This window comes from Bubalus bubalis, chromosome 12 (genome assembly GCF_019923935.1).
Source record: "Bubalus bubalis isolate 160015118507 breed Murrah chromosome 12, NDDB_SH_1, whole genome shotgun sequence".
NCBI lineage: Eukaryota > Metazoa > Chordata > Mammalia > Artiodactyla > Bovidae > Bubalus > Bubalus bubalis.
This window is the reverse complement of record NC_059168.1, coordinates 24,457,746-24,480,451: the sequence shown is the minus strand read 5'-3', so window position 1 is coordinate 24,480,451 and position 22,706 is coordinate 24,457,746. Positions and strand designations below refer to the sequence as shown.

At 36.2% G+C, this 22,706-nt stretch overlaps 1 protein-coding gene across 5 annotated transcripts in view; it reads right to left on the bottom strand.

Annotated features, from left to right (window-relative positions):
* The window catches only part of EML4 (EMAP like 4), a 155,124-nt gene that overhangs the window by 38,581 nt on the left and 93,837 nt on the right, over positions 1-22,706 (bottom strand). For all 5 annotated transcript variants that reach the window (XM_044925853.2, XM_025260922.3, XM_025260923.3 and 2 more), the window contains 5 exons: positions 11,631-11,754; positions 10,103-10,252; positions 7,311-7,380; positions 5,794-5,904; positions 3,869-3,964 (listed from right to left, as the gene is read on the bottom strand). In XM_044925853.2, coding sequence (XP_044781788.2) covers positions 3,869-3,964; positions 5,794-5,904; positions 7,311-7,380; positions 10,103-10,252; positions 11,631-11,754 — 551 coding nt within the window. The remainder of the gene's footprint in view (positions 1-3,868; positions 3,965-5,793; positions 5,905-7,310; positions 7,381-10,102; positions 10,253-11,630; positions 11,755-22,706) is intronic.

The window sequence follows — 22,706 nt, the reverse complement described above, 5'->3', positions numbered from 1 at the left end:
CCATAAAAAGAAATGAAATAATACCATTTATAGCAACACGGATGGGCTTAGAGATTATCATACTAAGTCAGTGATGGGGGCCTTCCCGGGTGGCTCAGTGGTAAAGAATCCAACTGCCAAGCAGGAGATGCAGGTTCAATCCCTGGGTGGGAAGATCCCATGGAGAAGGAAATGGCAACCCACTTCAGTATTTTTGCCTGGGAAATCCCACGGACAGAGGAGCTACAGTCCATGGGGTTGCAAGAGTCGCACACAATTTAGTGACTAACCAACAAAAACAACAGTCAGACAGAGAAAGACAAGTATCATGTGATATCACTTAAAAGTGTAATCTAAAAAAATGATACTAATGAATTTTATTTACAAAACATAAACAGACTAATAGTAAACAAACTTACAGTTACCAAAGTGGAAAGGGATAAATTAGGAATTTGGGAGTAACATATATACACTACTATATATTAAATAGATAAAACAATAAGGACCTACTACATAGCACAGGCAACTATATTCAATATTTAGTAATAACTATATTGGAAAAAGAATCTGAAAAAGAATATATACCTGTGTGTGTATATATATGTGTGTATACATATGTGTTTGTGTATATGTGTGTGTGTGTGTATATATATACACTGAATCACTCTGCTATATACTAGAACTAATACACTGGAAATCAAGTATATTTCAATAAAAAAATAAATATATAAAAAGTACACCACTAAGGATGTAATGTAAAAAATATTATTAACATTGCTGAATGCTACATACAAAACTTGTAAAGAGAATTCTCATTACAAGGAAAAGGATTTTTTTCCTATTCCTTTTATTTTCTATCTATATGAGATGATGGATGTTCACAAAATTTATTGTGATAATCATTTCATGACAAATTTAAGTCAAATCATTATGCTGTACATCTTAAACAGGCCTGTATGTCAATTATATTTCAACAAAACTGGAAGGAAAAAAGGAAGAAAAAGATAATACATTAACAACAAAGCAAAATTAGTGATCTCTCTTCCAGACTCAGAATCTTTAAAAGACTGATTGAAGAGTCCTTAGCTTCACATGAACAAAACTACTCACCAGATCCTACATGAAACTGATTAATCAAGGATTATAAAGCTAACTATAAACACTCCCCGGGCTTCCCTGTTGGCTCAGACAGTAAAGAATCTGCCAGCAATGCAGGAGACCCGGGTTCGATCCCTGGGTCAGGAAGATCCCCTGGAGAAGATAATGGCAACCCACTCCAGTATTCTTGTCTGGGAAAGCCCATGGACAGAAGAACCTGGAAGGCTACAGTCCATGGGGTCACAAGGAGTTGGACACAACTGAGCGACTAACACACACTGGTATAAATACTTCCAAGTATACACACCCACAGTTCTAGTGATAAGATGCTCAAGATATAAACTGAAGTAATCTATGAAAATAAATCACTTGGGTTTTAGTGTAGCTTTATAGGATATTTTAACTTTTTATTAATGTATACTATATAATCCCTGGTGGCTCAGAGGTTAAAGCATCTGCCTCCAATGGAGGAGACCCAGGTTCGATCCCTGGGTCAGGAAGATCCCCTGGAGAAGGCAATGGCACCCCACTCCAGTATTCTTGCCTGGAGAATCCCATGGACGGAGAAGCCTGGTAGGCTACAGTCCACGGGGTCGCAAAGAGTTGGACGCGACTGAGCGACTTCACTCACTCGCTCATACTATATGATCAGAAAAGTTCACAAATCCTAAGTACACAGTTTGATAAATTCTCACAAACTGAACACACCTGTGTATAGCATCTAAAGCAAGAAACAGAACATTACTAACATCCCAGATCCCTCTTCTAGTTACCATCCTCTCCCTCCACTGAAATAACCATGATCCTGATTTGCAGCAGCAAAGATTAGCTTTGTCTGTTTATATAGAGGGTATTCTTTTGTGTCTAGCTTATTTTATCATTACATTTGTAAGATACATTTAATGTTGGTATATACATTGCAATTTGATCATGCAAACTGCTTTATAGTATTCCTTTACAGGGAAAGACCACAGCACTGACTTATCCATTCTCTTACTGATGGACATTTGAGTAACTTTCTTTTTGCTTCTGTTATTTTTGATTACTTGTCTTTTGGTCAACACATGTATTATCTTCTTTAGGGTTTATACAACTTTCATTTGCAATGAAAGACTTCTATCATAGGGATTTCCCTGATGGTCCAGTGGTTAGGATTAGGCACTTTACTGCCATGGCCCTGGGTTCAATCCATGGTCAGAGAACTAAGATCCCACAAGCTGTGCAGTGTGGCCAAAAAAACAAATTAATTAAAAATTACAAAAAAAAAAAAGAGAGAGAGAGAGAGAAAGGGAGAAAGAGACAGACATTAAGGACACAGAACTGAAAGCACCTGTTGACTGGCTGAGTGTGAAAGTGAGGGAAAAGGAGTCATGAATGATGCCTGAATTTTCAGCTTGGGCAATTAAGTGGAATGTGATGCTACTCACTGAGAGGCAAAACTGACTGGGGGCTAATAAATATGATTAGTACGTATCTGTATGCATTGCGGGCTGGGGTATTCATATGAAGATGTCCAACAGGCAACAAGAGTTGCCCTTGTTGCTCTGGGCTGGAGTTAGCTGGTATGGGACACATCAAGGCCATGGGAGCAAACGGAGCAGCATATGGTGTTTGTACAAGACATGGGATGTAACTCTCAGCAACATATACGCTGAAGGTTCTAAAAAGGAGATCGAGGACAGGCCAGTAGGAGGAAAACCATAAGACTTCATCTGGCAGCCTTTAATACAAAGGACCAAAATTTATGTGTTTCACTGTGGTATAACTTCCCTATGTTTCAACGTAAAATTACTCTGAACAATGGCTGAAAGACAATCTATCTTCATTTATGTTTTTTTAAAATCTGAGGTTTCCTGACACCTTATATTCAAGTAAAATAAAATCTACCCTACTTCTTTCAAAAGATTAAAACTATCCAAAAGAAATAACCTCTTTTCATCCAACAAGTTGAATGCTTGAAGATTTTACAAAACAAAACTTGGAGAGCAACTGAGGAGGAATGTGATGTTATTTAAGAGTAAAGCAAATATGTCATAGGCTTTTAAAAGCCATCCTGTACCTCTGGATCCCTCTGAAAGCCTGTCAGAGGGAGGCCATTTTCTGAGCCGTATGAATGCAGCTGCAATGCTAACCTCATTCCTTTCTTACAAGTTACAGCCTGCTCCACACAAAAGTATTAACACTATTCCACAGCAACTATAAACGCTGTAGCATTTTATGTAATAATCCCACAAATATAATTAAGACCAAAAAACTTATTACTGTTATGTTTTTTCAGTTATGTCAGTCATATTCCCGAGGTTGAATTTTTCCTTTAGATTTTTTAATCTTTATAGATTGAACAAAATAACATTTTGTTAAAGAAGAAGCCAAGTAGAACATGTAGTTCTACTTGTTCTACTTTGAGATTAGATATTCAACTACTTCAGCATTTCAGTAGTACAATGTAACTGAAACATCATTGAAAGTGGCTGAAGCTGCTTGACTATTTTATCTTAAAGGTACTATAAGAATGCTTGGAAAAGGAAATGGCAACCCACTCCAGTATTCTTGCCTGGAGAATCCCACGGGCAGAGGAGCCTGGCTAGCTACAGTCCATGGGGTCGCAAGAGTCAGACATGACTTAGTGACTAAACCACCACCATCGTAAGAATGATGACAGATCAGCAAATCTGATGAATTTGGCAGCTGGTACTCTCCTGAAACCTAAGAATATGCAACATACCTCCAAGGACGTGTAAAACAAAAAATGTATTCTAAAAGACAAATATCCTGTTCAAAATTTTTTTACCTTTATTTCTGCTCCTTTTGATTTTTTCTGCCAATCCCACACAGTAAGCATATGCTCATTGGAGTCATCAATAACACATAAATGAACACCTGAATCCTAAAGAAAAGTCAGTTTAAATAAGGCATTTAAAAATCTTCAGATAAGGCTTACTTTTTAGAAAGAAATACCATATTATGAAAACCACCAACATTAAGATAAATCCAAAATCCTTTAAACTCATGGTTCCTTGAAATACAATGAATATACTATTTACTAAGAGTGTATTTTCTTAAGAAATATAATAAGGATTCTTAATTTTTTTTCATATTTCTGATTTTTCCCTCTAGGTTGATCTCCATTTTCTATCTAGCCACTTCCACTATTCAAAAATAGCAAATAATCAATTTTGAGGATAGTCCATTCTGCATCTTAAAGTATTTTCTGCTTTAAAGTGTTCTGACTGCTTTTGAAGTATTCTCCTTTGCAGTAGATGTGAAATGTATATAATTTTATAACTTTGGTCCTAAATTTCGGTAAATCTGTTGGAATAAGTTACGTGAAAGTTTGCCAATTTTAGTTTTCCATGATATTCTTGATTTATATTAAAATGAATAAACAAGATAAATAAAAACATAAATCCCTTTCTATTTTCCTGAAACTATTTTCATTCACTAATTGATGCCTCCCAGAAAAAGAACTGTGGATGATATTAAAAGATTATTTTTTTCTAGTAGCATTTGTAATATATACCTTATGATGTATATGGAACAAAGAAATACTGTGGTGACAAGTGAGAGTACTGAGGAAGGGCAGAGCTTACTCTCTTCTCTTCTGCCTTCTTTTACCCTGTATTGGAATGATTACCTAAACTAGGAAAAGTCAGTGTATGAGGCAATTCAAGATAATCCTAACATTGTAACAAAGGTATCAACAAGAAGACAACAGTTACTGCTACAGAGATTTTAGGGGGTAAAAAAGGTAGTAAAAGTATTTCCCTTCTCTCTGCTCATCTCCTTTTCTCATCTCCTTTCTTCTAATTCCTGATTCATGAGAACCCTTGACATTCAGTACTTGTAAGCTAGTAAAGTTCCTGTATCCACCCAAATTTATACTTCTGCTCTAAAAATGTCCCTTCCTCCTCCACATCCCACAAAACAGCCATAATCCAGAATACAGCTGCTGATAGTTAGGAATTAAAGAGATAAATGTGAATACATAAATATATTCTAAAGTAAGAACAAGGCCCAAGAAAATCTGGAGGGATATTTGTGTTTGAAAGTAAAAACTATGCATCCTAAAAATATAGATGTTTTCCTGTATGGTCTGTAACAATTACATATAGTTCCAGAATAAACAATGTTTAAATGAGCAACATCTTATTTCATTCTCCCCAGAATAAAGCATCAAGACTTAGGTTAAGGCTGCTAGATGCTGAATTATAAACTTCAATATAAAACCATGCAATCAACAATTCAGAACCAAAACAATTCATGACTTTAGTGAGCACAAAGATCTGGCTGTTTTCTTTGCTGCAACATGACATTAAGAAAAGACAATACTTGGGGCAGAATTGGCCAAGTTTCATGTCCGTAAATTTTCTAAATAAAATAGACTTCTATGACTCAAGCTGAATCAAAAACATATCTTATTACTTACTTCAATTTTACTATGCTATGTATGCATTCCTTTAACCATTTCCTGCTATTACACTGCACTTCTATTTCAGGCAGAACAAAATAAGTATAATTAAGTGTAATATCCTGGATCTTATCTAAACCAAAGTCCTTTAGTATTTCAGTTAAAATGCTGGCCACTGACAAGCAACAGCTAACATCTAATTTTTCAATTCAGTGATCACTTTCTATGAACACACACACAAACCTGAGCTTAAGGTCTTTTCTGTATCTTTGTGCGGCTGGCTTACTCCCTTAAAAATTGTTACTTACTGCTTTTGAAAAATCCAGGCATCCTACTCCACGTTCAAAAGTTCCAAGGCCAATAATTTGCAGTGTAGAAAGACTAACTGAATCCCACACTCTGACATGGGGTTGCAGGGGCTGCAAAAACAAGGGGAAAAATACAAGATAGCAGGACTTAACTAGTATTTACATAGATGAAAATACCACTCCTACAAGAACTGCTTGCCATCTTTAAAAAATAATGATGGATGGATAAATATCTAATAAAAAATAGCCAGTACATTTACACATGCCCCCAAAGAATCTTGAGTAGGTATTTTCTTCTCATACTACAAAAATAAGGAAATGACAAAGTGATAATAGAAGCAGCAAATGATCTGAGTATCTAGTATGTGCAGTATACTATTCTAATACGTCACATCCCCATTAATTCATTTAATTCTCACAGACCCTGGGGGTTAGGTGCTATTATAATCACCATTTAACAAATGAGGAAATTGAGATAGTTTTTAAAATTAATTATTTTATTTTAATTGGAGGCTAATTACTTTACAATATATATTGTGGTGATTTTTGCCATATATTGACATGAATCTGCCAAGGGTGCATCTGTTCCCCTCTTCCTGAATCCCCCTCCTACCTCCCTCCCTATCCCATCCCTCTGGGTTGTCCTAGAGCACTGTTTTGAGTGCCCTGCATCGAACTTGCACTGGTCATCTATTTTACATATGGCAATATACAAGTTTCAATGCTATTTTGAAAAAGAGATTTAAATAACTTGTCCATAGTTATCCAGCTATTAAAAGGTAGAGTCAGGATTCTAATACCAGCAAATCTGCACTGGAAATCCTGCTTTTTGCATTACTTTCATTCCTGAGAAAATAATATTAAAAAAAAAAAAATCAGTGTCCAAAAAATTGCTAAGCAAACAGCCCTTAAACAGAATTTAGAACTGGAAGGAGTATTAAAAGTCATCCAACATAACCCCTCCAACTACTTTTCTTTAAAGAAACCAGGCAGAAAATGTTATTAAGTATAGTCATATACATGCTAATCAGTCATCATTAATATTCACTGCTGATCCTTATTAATAAGGAATTTGTCATGTAAGTCAATACTGTTGAATAATACCTGAAAAATTTTAAGTGTTATTTCTAGTCATATATAAATTACATATAAAATCATATGTAAAATATAAAATTAAGGGATCCATCAATTTAGGATGATTATAATACCTTCCAGCAGACTGATAAATTATTCTATACTTAAAAAAAGAACTTTAATAAGCTTATCAGTTCTCCCATTCTTATAAATAAATAGCTTCCTTAGGGAGAACACTTATTTTTTGAAAAGGAATATTTTAGTGTGACTCTTTTTTTTTTTAATGTTATTACATTCTATTATTTGTTTCTCTGCTTACACTAAAAATTCCTTAATAGTTAAATTTTAAGAGAATGAAATAAATGAGTTAGGGTTAAATACAATCAATTCCATCCTAATATCAGTATCACCTGGTACAGAATGCATAAAACTGTGCCACTCACCCTTCCATCCTTATCCACTCCAGCTATCTGTCCAGTTGCAATCCTAATTTTGTCAGGATGTATAGCAAGGCTAAAAAGCAGTGTTAACAACAATTTTAAATACAGGAAAGATGTAAAACAGCAGAAACATGCCTCAGTATCAACATTTTTCAAACAGTTTTTAATCATTAAAAAAACTCAATGTGACCCATTTGTTTTATTTTCTTTGGCTAATCAAATAAACATCAATTACCTACAGGACTTCTTTTCTAAGTTTTCTGCCGTATTTCTGCCTTCTTTGTTAAACTGAATTATTAGAACACTAAATTTGAAGAAAATATCTACTCATAATTGTGGCATGATAAATTTATCACGTGTTCATGATAAAGGAACTTGTTTCTTTCTAGTCTTACACCTAGACATATTCACATAGTTTTATTACCATGAAGATGTAATATTACATCTTGTGAAGATTTTAAATGTTGGAGAATAATGAATTTAAGCAATAAATAGAGAATATACATTTTTTGTTTTTGGTATGTATTGCTCATTACTTTCCAGAACAGTTATCAATTTAAATTGTTATAAATAAATAAAAACGTTTTAAAAATTTCACTACAACTTCCTCATACTAAGAATTATACCTTTTAACATGCCTTGATAATTTGATTGGTATAAAAGATCATCAGTTTAATTTCTTTTATTATTAAAGAGGCTAGAGTTTATCAATATGTTGCTTTAACTAATGTTATTACCTCTCAAATAGTTCATATCCTTTGAAAGAAAAATGAAAAGTGAAAGTCACTCAGTTGTGTCCAACTCTTTGCAACCCCATGGAATATAGAGTCCATGGAATTCTCTAGGCCAGAACACTAGAGTCGGTAGCCTTTCCGTTTTCCAGGGGATCTTCCCAACCCAGGGATCAAACCCAGGTCTCCTGCATTGCATGCAGATTCTTTGCCAGCTAAGCCACAAGGGAACCTAAGAACACTGGAGTGGGTAGCCTATCCCTTTTCCAGTGGATCTTCCTGACTTAGGAATTGAACTGGGGTCTCCTCTATTGCAGGCAGATTCTTTACCAACTGAACTATCAGGGAAGCCCATATATACTTTATTGAGATCAATTACATTGACAGTTAGTAGCTGAACCAGACACATATATTACCTAATCCAGCAATTTTACTTTAATATAGATCAATTACATTAAGAGTTAATTAAAAATCTAACTAACATTTTGCCATATTTAATTCAAATCTTAAACATTTAAAAAAGCAAAATTACTGGATTAGGTAATATATGTGCATGGTTCAAATATCAAAAACTATAAAAACACCTATGAAATTCTGCTAAAATCTCATCTATCTGGTTATTATCCCTACTCCCTGTAACACCAACCAGGTAATCGCTGTAATCAGTTTCTTTTTATTACTAATTCTGGAAAAATTTTACCTATGTGAAAGTCAAGATAAATATTTATCTTCCACCTCCTTTTTTACACAAATGGTAAAATACTACACATTTTCTTGTTCTTTTATACTTACAAATGTATCTTAGGAATCTTTCCACTTAATACACAAACACTCTCCTCATTCTTTCTTAATTTTATTGAAGCAGAGTTGATTTACAATGTTGTATTAATTTATGTTGCACAGCAAAGTGATTCAGTTATATATATATATATGTATTTTTTTTTTCTTTTTTACATTCATTTCCATTATGGTTTATCACAGGGTACTGAATATAATTCCCTGTGCTATACAATAGGATTGTGTTGTATATCCATCCTATATATAATAGATTGCATCTGCTAATTCCAAACTCCCAATTCTTTTCTCCCCAATCTCAATGAATCTATTCTCTACTCAGTAAGTCTGTTTCTTACTGAGATTTTAGATTCTAAATATGTGATAGCATATCGTAATTGTCTTTTTCTTTCTGACTTACTTCACTTAAGTAGGGTAATCTCTAAGTCCACCTAACCTCATTCTTTCTTTATGGCTGCATGGATACCACACGTTACTAGTCTCCAGCTAAAAGATATTCAGGTTCTTTCCAATCTTTACCATAAAAAATGATGTTGTAATAAGTAATCTTGTACATGTATTCTTCTAGTGAAAAAGACAAAATTTTAATCATCTCTAAAAGTTTAACAATATCTATATTTTAAGTCTAATGTATATTAATTTTTTTCTAGGTATAGATATAGCTGCCAGAATAGATTTTAAATATTGGAAAATAATGAATTTAAGCAATAGGTAATTAAAGTTAACTTCAAATTAGTAAAATTGAGTACTTCAAAAATACGCCAAGCATAGAAAAGGAGTTCTCACATTTTTATGGTTCTCATTCTGTTTTACAGTTTGATCCTTATTCAGCTATGATTTCCCATTTCTCCTCAAAGTCTCAAGTTCAAAACTTACCTACATAAAACAAATTCTCAATAAATATTAAGTAACCAATAATCACTCTCAGAAGTATGTAAAAATATAGTCTGCCACATATATCTGATGTTTCAGGCCAGAGGAAAAAGTATAAAAGCTCTGGGAAAGCCAAAGAAGCCCCAAAATTTACAGATGATATGTTGCAGGTATCTATTGCAGGTACCTACTGATGCAGGTATCACACCAACTATTTTGGAGGCCTAAAAGTCTTTTTTATTTTTGAAATCTACCTACAGGATGTCCATAATATCCTTAAATTCTCATTTTTCCACAAGAAATCATTTCCAATAAAAACCTAGCTTAATAAAATACAAAAAAAGAGCATGAAATATATATATATATAAATATATATATATATAAAATGATACCAACCATTTTACACAGTCTGTATGACCCAGGTAGTGCCGTTGAGTTCTCTCTTCATAATTAAATAGTACTACTACTGATGCTATGAAATAAACAATTTCCCCGGTAGGAAGAAGGTAAACATTAGCTCGACAATCCTTTCCTCGATAACCATATCTTAAAATAAAGAGTCAAGGTTTCGAACAAACACAACTTTCAAAATGTTAAATAATTTATTAATGGATATGTAAGGGAATCAGTATAAGAAAAGAGGACTGGACTGGAACTTTAAAACTCATGTCTTGCCATTAGCCCTTGTGCAGTTCCAAGACTTAATACACTTAAATCTTAGTTTCCTCATTCAACCAAGAAATACATATTGAGCTCCTAATGTGTATCAGGCATAGAGTAGAACATGCACTTCTGAACAAAAATATGTGGGCCTGTGTCCCTGGAGTTCTTGCTTTTCAAAGGTAACAAAAATTTACACCAAGTATATCATTAGAAATTGTGGAAGGAAAAACAACAGGATGCTAGGAGAAAACAGAAGGAGGATCTAACTTAAATGGAGAGAGAAAAAGAGAGAGATCAAAAGAAGGGCTACCGGAGGGAATCTCCTGTTGATCTACCCGCTGGACTCTGTTTTCACTGCTTAACCAGGTTTGATCCCTAGTTGGAACCTAAGATCCCACAAACCGCATGGTGCAGCCCAAAACTAAAAAAAAAAGAAGAGCTACCTGACACTTATACTTACCCTAACTGATGAATAAAAGATAGCCAGGCACAGTTTTGCGTAAGCAGAGTGCCTGCTAAAAAACTATGCAGAATCACAGGATTGGTGAGTCTTCTCAAGCTAATTTCTGCCAAAAGGAGGGACTGATTCAAAGAGTGGGAAAGGGGATATAAGAGAATGGAGGCAAAAAGCAAAGTTCAAATATTAAGTTTCTTCTGCTTCACTGAGAATTTCTTAAGAATGTCTAAGAGAAATAAGGCTTCCTAAGTGAAATAAGGAGCACTGTTTCATATACTCATTTTAAAGAAAATGGTCATGAAGAAGTTAATTCTCAAATTAGAATCCACCTTGCTAATTTCAGCTCTTAATAAGATAATTCATATTATTTCAAAGGTTACAAAATGCTTAACTGATGTTTCCTTATTTAATTCTTAAAATGGACCTGTGAGGTAGGGATTACTGATCTCTTTTTATATTGGAAGAAGTAAGGTTCATGGAGGGTAAGTGGCAGAGCCAAGACTCAAAACACCAGCCTTCCAATTCTAGTCTGATGCCTCTTTCACTACACCACAAGCACCTGCCTTGATGTCCATGGAATACTGCTTACCCTATCTGAAGATATTAATTTTGGTGCTTTTAAGTTGCTAACAACAATATACACAGAATATGTGAAAGGATTAGAGATGACATCTCTTTACTTTCTCAAGTGGTCACTGTTTACCACGTTTACTTGACATAAAGACAATTCTGACAGACGTCAGGTAAAGTAATTTTTCTTAAAAAGAGAGCAAACAAATTTGCTGTCACAATAGAAAAGGATACACCCACTCCAGTTTGAGCTTCTCAGGAGGCAGTTCTGTTCTGATGTCATCATAGTTGTCAACATCAGAAGGAATGAACATTGTAATTGGTCGACCTCGCATAAACATTTTAATGTATTCTCCTTCTGTTGAAACACAAGAAAAAACATTAAGACAGATGTATTTGCTGAATATTCATAGAAAAATGGATTATTAATATGCTATAATAAAAACAAGATAGAAAACAGCTACTTTATATAACTGCTTTTGTATAAAAACTTAGTTTAAAACATCAAAGGAAAAAAATCACTGGTCATTCCTTAAGTGAGAATAACTTTTCATAATTAAAATATAATTTATCTATAAGTTGACACATTTCAACAAGAAAGTCAGGAAAGTTGAGGTATAAAAATGCAAGAGGAAAATAATTTTGTGATGGAAGGTTCTCTGACAATTGAAAAAAAGATTATTAGAGTACTCCGATGACAACCATGTCTGCCACACTACCTGATCAACCTACTGACATTTAATGACAGACAAAAAACCATGGCCACAGAACACACCAGGAGTGGAGTCAGACAGCCCCATAAGTCAAGGACAGAAAGAGGGACTAAGCACTCTCTAACATAGAGCAGTGGTCAGAGATGGAGGAAAGATGACCAATGTCCTTCATTTCACAACTGTGCCTACAATCAGCCTCGAGTTTAAGCAATTAAATTCAATTATAATACACTAAAATCTTAAAAGACCGTGCTAGGAAATAGTTTTCTAGCTTGTAGCATAGGTAATATTAGCATAATAGCACAAACATCTTTTATTTACATAAACCAATAGCTGCTTGTAAGATCTGCAATAGTCTAAAACTAAAAATGTTAAAAAGACAACTCCAGAATCAAATCAACATTTATGGTACACCTTTTACAAATGAAAACAATACTTAAGTGATCAGATCAGACTGTTTGCAAGTCTTAAGAAACAAAACAAAAACACCCATCCTTGGCTGACCTACATACAGACAGGTTTAATAAATGTTGATGGTGGCTGTGAAATGTTTAGAAAAGAACCTAAAAGGGAAGGAGAAAATAAGGGACTGTGTACACATGCATAGGCACTGTCTAGAACTTGCTAACTTGTCTGCTACGATAGGAAAATCATGTTAGAAACAAAGTGTGATTATCAATCAGAGGCTGAATCAACCTTAGGACGTCTAATAATGAATGATGTAAGCCACTAAGAAGACGTGTAGATAATTCAATAGCTTATGTAACACAAACCATGAAAGCAGGAGGAAAAAAACCATTTGCTGAATGTTTGTAAGTATTTCTTCAGACTTTTAAACTGTACTTGCTATGGGTGAGAAGTTCAAGTTATTTTTATTATTATTACAGTGTGCTCGGCCTCAGGGTTTGATCTAAGAACAGGCTGAGACCTCCCACGCCACAATTTTTTAACACCACATGATGTATGTCTCTGTTACTTCTGAATCTAAGAGTGGGCTCTGTTTCCTGGACTTTGATGATAACTAAATGATTTAGTTATCAGCTGTAACTATTTCCCTTCAGCAATCATCTTTATCTGTATCTCCTTGTCATTTTTTGTAAAGTCCACTTTCTTCTAGGTGTCAATTTGTTACATAATTTTCCCTCTAGTTGTTTTTTTTTTTTTTTTTTTAAAGAAAATAAATCCTTAAAGGGAAATATCCTGTCTTGTGGAATTTCTTCCAAGGTCATTCACTGGTCAGAGGTGTATAGCATAAATGCTTTCTGAATGGAAAAAAAATATTTCATAGATGTTTCTATTGCCAGTTAAAAGAGACTGTATATCCAGCAAAGGGAATGGGTTAGGACAGCATCAAAGAAAAGAAAGTGCCCTCCTCTGCTAATAGGGGCTTCCCTGGTGGCTCAGAGAGTAAAGCATCTGACCGCAATGTGGGAGACCTGGGTTCGATCCCTGGGTCGGGAAGATCCCCTGGAGAAGGAAATGGCAACCCACTCTAGTATTCTTGCCTGGAAAATGCCAGGGACAGAGGAACCTGGTAGGCTACAGTCAATGGGATCACAAAGAGTTGTACACGACTGAGCAACTTCACTTCTGCTAATAGAGACAGCTCAGAATACTGCACTGATTCCTTCAGCAACTGTAAAGCAGCACAAGCAACCAAGTATAAGCAAAGTAGCTGTATCTATGCTTGCGAACTTTTCTAATACAATATAAAAATGGCACTGCATGTTAGGATGAAAATCCTTTTCCTGTCTATAAATTGGCGGTATACATGTTGGAGGCTGAGTGTATGTCTAGACACCTGGAACAATTCTGGTAACTGAGGGGGGGAACACATTATAGTGGAAAAGAGCCTGAGCTTTAGAGAAATACTGTCTGGGATTTGAATGCCAGCTTTATCCTCTTCCTAACCATAAGACTCTGGCCTCATATTCCTAATAAATAAAATGATACTACTACTTACCATTTGAAATTCTGATTGGACAAATAAGATATTACACTGTAAAGTATGAGGTCTTGACAACTATTTCTTTCCTTCCCTTTAGATTTTTAAGCGTTCTAAACACTGTCTAGGAACTGCTTATAATATATGATTCAACACTCTACAATCTCTTTTCAAAAGCTTTAGAGTAACCACAGAACAGCAACTGCAGGCAAATAAGCTAGAATTCTGAGGGTCCTATCTGGGCCACTAATACAGGGGTCACAAGTTCAAGTGTCTATAGGCCAGGCAGGAAATGCAAACTGAGAGCCCTGGGAGCATATGGGATGACCAGTTAGGGTGGGGGCACTGGTATCCACCAGTCCCATCTTAGGGAGGCAGCAGTTAATCAACCTCGGGAAAAATGTGGGCCCAGTGCTGCTAGAGCTTCTCATATTTTAAGAGAAACAAAAAATCTATAATTTATTGTGAAGTCTCCTAATTTTTAAATGTTTACTCCTTTGCCAAAGAGGGAGAATACCATGTGAAAACACACCTTTGGCTTACACAGAGCTCACTAGTTTGCAAACTAAGAAGAGAGTCTTTACCTTGGGAGTTAGACAGAATATATAGATGAAGAACCTCTTTCCTCCTCAATCACTAGTGGTCAAATTCTCACTGCAAACATTTTGAGTGTGTCAGGTTTCTTGACCTTATAGCTAAACAACTCAGTTGTTTTACCCAACTGCTACTTTCTGGCTGTCCTCACTGGACACCAGCATGAAAGTCAAGGGGAAGAGAGGGGCCATGGGACTGGTCAAAAAAGAATATGAGGTCAGTAATATTAATTAATATATTAATAAAGTGTGTGGTCCAGAAATGTGAGAAAAATAAATGATTATCTCTTGATAATTAGTAAACACAGCATAGGGCTATCTGTATTCAATAATGAAGCTGCTGCTTCCTGAAATGTAATTCATCTCAACATTTTATCTATTTTGACACTGTGAAAATTCCTGATACTGAGAGGATGGGTATACAGTATAGTGGAGAGAATGCAAGCATTGTGATAAAGGCCATCCTTTTCTGAATCTAAGCTTTACCACTTACTAGCTTATGCCCAAATAAAATAAATATTCTTAATTGAATCTGATCAATGATTGATAGCTTAATTATAAAAGAAGAAATTCAGGGAATTCCCTGTTGATCTAGTGGTTAGAACTCGGTGCTTTTACTGCCAGGCCCCAGGTTCAATCCTTGATCAGGGAACTAAGATCCTCCAAGCCACATTGTGTAAGGAAAAATAAATAAACAAAAACACAAGAAACTGTGTGGGATATTGTTAATAAATTTTATCAGTTCATTTCTCTAGATACATATAATGTTGGAACTGGAAGAAATCTTACAGCTCACCTAGTCCAAACACCTATTTTTACAGAAGGAGAAACCAAGGCTCAGAAAGTTCAAATGAGTTCTTAGACTGTGTCCCAAAATGTCTATTACTTAGAACTTATGAAATATTTTCTTTCTAAACTATTGTTCTAGATCTGCACAATTCGGAACAAGAGCCACTGGCAGAACACTTAGCAGGCAGGCAGTGTGAACTGAGGCATGCTCTAAGTATAAAATAGGCAGGAGAGTCTGATGATGTTTGTATGGAAAAAAAAGTAAAAGGTTTCCTTAATGTTCCTCCGCCCACCCCCACGCCTTCCACCCCCAGCTTCATGATATGTGGAATCTTAGTGTCCTGCCCAGGAAGTAAACCCATACCCTCTGCACTGAACGCACAGCATCTTAACCACTGGGCTACTCATTAATGGTTTTGTATATTGATCACCCACTGATATTCTGAATATACTGGATTAAATACATTAATCTTGTTGTTGTTGTTTAGTCACTGAGTTGTGTCTGACTCTGTGATTCCACAGACTGCAGCCTGCCAGGCTCCTCTGACCATGAGACTTTCCAGGCAAGAATACTGAAGGGGGCTGCCGTTTCCTACTCCAGGGGGATCTTCCCGACCCAAGGATTGAATCCTGGTTTCCTGCATTGGCAGGTGGTTTCTTTACCACTAAGCCACTGGGGAAGCCCAAACTGATCTTACCTGTGAAATTTTCTTTTTTAAAAATGTTGCTATTAGAACATTTAAAATTATATGTGCTTTATATATTTCCATTGGACAGTACTGTTCAGACAGTGGTGAGGTCCTTAGGCTACATACGTCCAATTACCTGATAATGTAGCTTACTTATAATGCAAATAGTATTAGCTTAAGCCCTGAATTCCCAACACTAGGAAATCAGAGTACAAGAGAACAAAAAGATGTTTCTGCTCTATTATCTTTTGGAACAATGAATGTTAGATAAAAATATGAAATACTGTATTTCTATGTCCTTCATGCACACCTCTTAGTCCTCGCCCTTCAGTCTCCTCACGTGCTGTTAACTCTTCTACTTTAGCATCCCCCCTGGGCTATCTTATCTTCCAAAGTGCTCCAAATTGCCAAATAATCTTTATATTCCCTAATCCAAACTTTCTGGGATAGTTACTCTCAGGTGTTCTAAGAAAAGTATTGCTTAAACTGACTCATATTGATATAAACAACTGGTTATCATTATTATATGCTTAAAAGATGCTCAGCAAAATTTATTAATCTTTCACAGATTATAACAAAAGGAAAAATTCAGGAAAAGTGTAGAAGAAAATTGTACTCTTATCCAAGACTGTTTTCTTCTGTGTCTTTTTTTTTTTAATAGCTTTCCCTATTTCTGCACCTAGAGATATTAAAGGGAAAAAAAAAAAAAAAAAAAAAAGCCTTTCAAAGACAACAGCAGCAGAGCTTCAAGGGTTGGGACTATGATTTGTACTTATTTATGTAATGGGCACTGCCCGTAGAAAGCCTTCTGACCTTCTAGAATGCTTACAGTTTAAAGCATCTTTATCTCAAAGTTTTCACTTTAGAAATTCATTTTTATTTGTATTTCATGATCTTTAGAACTAAAAGGCTCCCCCTCTACAACTGAATTTGGGTTTTATATTTCACTAAAATGTGGCAGTGTGATTCTACCCAATTTCAGCAAACAGAAAATTGCAGGATCTTTAACGTGAGCTTTTCCTCAGATACTACCAGTTCTACTCCCCCAAAGCACAGAGCTGCAGAACAGGCCAGTAAACAAGATGCTAGAAGTACTGTCCACAATCTTATGGTACAAAGTGGCAAAAACCCATTTAAGGAAAGCTAAAATCTTTTCTTAAAACAAATTTATTTTTAAACAAAATATTTCAAGTTTTACACTACAGTAATTTTTTAAAAAAATTCCAATGAAACTACATAGTTTATAAAAGGATCTTTGGATTTTGAATAAGAAAGTTGATATATGCTATAATAAAATCTTAATTTCACTCCTTTTCAAAGGGCTAGCTGTAAAAATCACAAAATGCAGACTTCAAAATAAAAAGAAGAGTCATAAATTTAGGATATATGATCTAACCTTATTTTGCACATCAAAAAAAATTCCTAGTTGCGGTGCTTGTCAAATACTATACAGTTAGTTTTAATGGCTTGGGCAAGAACACAGATCTGAAAAACTTGACAAAATGCTAAAACCTTAATTTCCCTTGTTTTATAGGTAGAGTTCTACTAGCTGGTAAATTTTATTAAATTCTTAATTATTGATACATGGGGGTGGGGTGAGGGTACACAATGAAGATGTAAAAGATGTGAACCTAGACTCTTAGGAGCCTACAACAGAGAAACATAACCGAATCTTATGTATCTGTTGGCCAACACATACTGATTACAGTAGTAAGTCAATCTGTAGTTGACTGCTTTCTTAAATCTAAACTTCCTTTAGTCAGATTTCTCTTTGCATTTTTTTTTTTTACAACTGTGACTGTAATAGAATTACTTGAAAATACCGGATATGGGAGTTTGCTTAAGCATTTCAGACTATTTTTATTGTGTGAACAAGGGTTTCTTTGGTAAAAAGAAGGGAAATGAATCTATTCAACAACATAAGGCACACAGAACTTCTAAAAGATTTGCTATATTGCTTAAAACATTTCTAAACTAGGCAAAATATGGTTTTTAAAAAAGTCCCTCAAATCACTCACTTATATGTCCAGGAAAAGTTATCTTAAACACTAAATATATGAAAAAAATTCTTTACTTTATCTGAATATACCAAGTTGGATTTAATTTTTTTAAAAAAAGAAATTTCAGATACCAAAATATTTATCCCTCTAGCTCTTTCCCAATTAACTACAGTAGAAAGAGAATCAAGAGGCCCAAAGAGAAAGATAAAAACTTATCTACAAAACTTTTATTAAACAGGATTGAGAGATTTCAACTTATCTTTAATGTTTTCTTTTTTTTTTTTTAAAAAAAAGGTACTTCCCCAGTGGTCCAGTGGTTAGGACTTTGAGCTCCTATTGCAGGGGGCATGATTTTGATCCCTGGTTGGGGAACTAAGATCCCTGGTTGGGGAACTAAGATATATCACATGGTATAGCTGGGGGGGTGGGGGGGGGGGGAGGCGGGATGAATCAAAAAAAAAAAAATCTGAGTTAAATAAAGCAAAATGTCAGAAAATATTAAGAAGAGATGGCAAGAATACACAGAAGAACTGTACAAAAAAAGATCTTCACGACCCAGATAATCACGATGGTGTGATCACTGACCTAGAGCCAGACATCCTGGAATATGAAGTCAAGTGGGCCTTAGAAAGCATCACTACAAACAAAGCTAGTGGAGGTGATGGAATTCCAGTTGAGCTCTTTCAAATCCTGAAAGATGATGCTGTGAAAGTGCTGCACTCAATATGCCAGCAAATTTGGAAAACTCAGCAGTGGCCACAGGACTGGAAAAGGTCACTTTTCATTCCAATCCCAAAGAAAGGCAATGCCAAAGAATGCTCAAACTAACACACAATTGCACTCATCTCACATGCTAGTAAAGTAATGCTCAAAATTCTCCAAGCCAGGCTTCAGCAATACGTGAACCGTGAACTTCCTAATGTTGAAGCTGGTTTTAGAAAAGGCAGAGGAACCAGAGATCAAATTGCCAACATCCGTTGGATCATGGAAAAAGCAAGAGAGTTCCAGAAAAACATCTATTTCTGCTTTATTGACTATGCCAAAGCCTTTGACTGTGTGGATCACAATAAACTGTGGGAAATTCTGAAAGAGATGGGAATACCAGACCACCTGATCTGCCTCTTGAGAAATCTGTATGCAGGTCAGGAAGCAACAGTTAGAACTGGACATGGGACAACAGACTGGTTCCAAATAGGAAAAGGAGTATGTCAAGGTTGTATATTGTCACCCTGTTTGTTTAACTTATATGCAGAGTACATCATGAGAAACGCTGGACTGGAAGAAACACAAGCTGGAATCAAGATTGCTGGGAGAAATATGAATAACCTCAGATATGCAGATGACACCACCCTTATGGCAGAAAGTGAAGAGGAACTCAAAAGCCTCTTGATGAAAGTGAAAGTGGAGAGTCAAAAAGTGGGCTTAAAGCTCAACATTCAGAAAACAAAGATCATGGCATCCAGTCCCATCACTTCATGGGAAATAGATGGGGAAACAGTGGAAACAGTGTCAGACTTTATTTTTCTGGGCTCCAAAATCACTGCAGATGCTGACTGCAGCCATGAAATTAAAAGACGCTTACTCCTTGGAAGGAAAGTTATGACCAACCTAGATAGCATATTCAAAAGCAGAGACATTACTTTGCCAACAAAGGTTCGTCCAGTCAGGGCTATGGTTTTTCCTGTGGTCATGTATGGATGTGAGAGTTGGACTGTGAAGAAGGCTGAGCGCTGAAGAATTGATGCTTTTGAACTGTGGTGTTGGAGAAGACTCTTGAGAGTCCCTTGGACTGCAAGGAGATCCAACCGGTCCATTCTGAAGGAGATCAGCCCTGGGATTTCTTTGGAAGGAATGATGCTAAAGCGGAAACGCCAGTACTTTGGCCACCTAATGTGAAGAGTTAACTCACTGGAAAAGACTCTGATGCTGGGAGGGATTGGGGGCAGGAGGAGAAGGGGACGACAGAGGATGAGATGGCTGGATGGCATCACTGACTCGATGGACGTTGAGTCTCAGTGAACTCCGGGAGTTGGTGATGGACAGGGAGGCCTGGCATGCTGTGATTCATGGGGTCGCAAAGAGTTGGACATGACTGAGCGACTGATCTGATCTGAATAAATTTGGGGCGGTCAGTAGATGGGTGCTTGTTGTATTATTTGCATATTATTTTTAGAAAGATTAAAATCTTTAAAAAGTTTAAAAAGCATTATTAAAGGAAATAATCAATAGAATATTTTTGGTGAAATTGTTCCTTGGAGAATCAACCGTGAGTGTGGCTTAGAAATGTGGTATGTAATTCACTGAGTCTTTTCCTGCACTCTCATATGTCCTGATGATCTGTACCTCTTTTCTGCTACGCTAATCACAAGTTTCAGAATTCTTTTCAAAGCACTTCAGGAAAACAGTAACAACTGATAGAATGAGCAACACAACATGGAGTCTGATTGTCATTTCCAGATAGAATGGATTTCTAACTGTACTAGCTCAGTTAACCGGCATGGCTAAGGAATGAATATATTCCAGTTAATTGTATTTCCTAGTTTAAATTAAAAAAACAAAACAAAAAACTTCTACCTACAGTTGTGAAAATTCAGTATGGGTGAAACGTCTTCAAACACAACAAAATACATATGTACAAGACTAGAAACTCTCATGAAAACTCATATTCTCCATGTTCAAAGGGGGCATGCTAAATCACTTCAGTTGTGTCCAATTCTTTGCGACCCTATGAACTGTAGCGGAGAAGGCAATGGCACCCTGCTCCAGTACTCTTGCCTGGAAAATCCCATGGACAGAGGAGCCTGGTAGGCTGCGGTCCATGAGGTAGCTAAGAGTCGGACACGACTGAGCGACTTCACTTTCACTTTTCACTTTCATGCATTGGAGAAGGAAATGGCAACCCACTCCAGTGTTCTTGCCTGGAGAATCCCAGGGATGGGGAAGCCTGATGGGCTGCCGTCTATGGGGTCGCACAGGGTCAGACACGACTGAAGCGACTTAGCAGCAGCAGCAGCAGCATGGACTGTAGCCTGCCAGGCTCCTCTGTCCATGGAATATACTGGAGTGGGTTGCCAGGCCCTTCTCCAGGAGATCTTTCCAACCCAGGGACTGAACCTGCATCTCTTATGTCTCATGCATCAGCAGGTGAGTTCTTTACCACTAGAATCATCAAACGGGGGCAGTCGGGGCTTTTTTCTCAGCTGAAAATAAGCAAAGAGGATGTCAAAAACACATATTCTAGAAGTTGGGGTGGTTTGTATTTTTAAAAATTGGACAGCCCTGAAATATATTTTAATCTAGACAACTGTCACTAACAACAAGAAATCAGATCTCTGCTTAAAAAAAAAATTTCCAACAGAGAAGTCCCCTCCTTTTTGGTCTCTTTAAATACAGAGAATATACTTGGACAAAGCCAAGACCTAGATATCTAAGTAATATTTATATATTCTATTTAACATATGCCAATAGGTAAATTTTAGTACTAAGTATATTTTTTGGAAGTGCGATATTGGTTTCCTTCCCTTCTGCTCGAAAGGAAAGTGAAGTCGCTCAGTCGTGTCCGACTCGTTGCGACTCCATGGACTGTAGCCTATCAGGCTCCTCCATCCATGGGATTTTCCAGGCAACAGTGCTGGAGTGGGTTGACATTTCCTTCTCCAGGGGATCTTCCCGACCCAGGAATCAAACCCGGGTCTCCCACATTGCAGGCAGATGCTTTACCCATCTGAGCCACCATAGATTTAAGGTTAGCATCCTTCTTTCTAACTTCTGGAATTGCAAAGTTCTGGATATTATCTTGGAAACAACAAGGGAAGAGTCTATCTGTAGCTCAAGGGCTTTTGATTTCTTTGGTTTGTTTCAAACTGCACACCCTCTCAGCAGGTGACAGTGTCAGTAGGACACTGCTACTCTATATTCTTGCAGTAAATTTTAGCTATGTTTTCAGATACAATGCTCACTTTACACAGATGTGATCAGGTTTTAGGACAGAACATGCCTGGAGCCAACAGGTCAGAAAACAATACTAAGCACTAAGCAAAAGCACCTGCAGTCAAACTCTTCAGAGGTAGATTAAACCTGAGTTAGAGAAGGTATGAAGGGCTGTCTTCCATTTTCTATTTGTTGTGAAGAAAGAGCTTTCATAAAGTGATTAAAGAGATTCTTGGCAATATGCAGTCTAAGCTAAAGTATATATCAGGAAACCGAGGTCCAAGGTCCCAAGAGGCAGTGAAAAATTTATTAACAGATGAAGGATGTTTTATCTTTTTTCATAATTTCCTCTGGCTAATGAAATTTTACTTTCTTCCTAACCAACACTCATAACTGTAGTCACTGTAAGATTCTGATTCTTTAAACTTCTGTGATTCACCCCTAACTAGGTCTCATGCTTATTATTATGCTCTTTCCACTAAATAACATTGCTTTCCTTTCCTAAGTGAGGTGTCTAATGACGCCTCTCTTGCTTAGAATGAATCTATATTGTATAAGTGGAGTGGTTAGCAAATACAGAATTGTATGCACACTATGATCAAGGACCTCCTTGCTGCTCCTAACACAGCAAGAAGGCTCTTAACTCAGAGC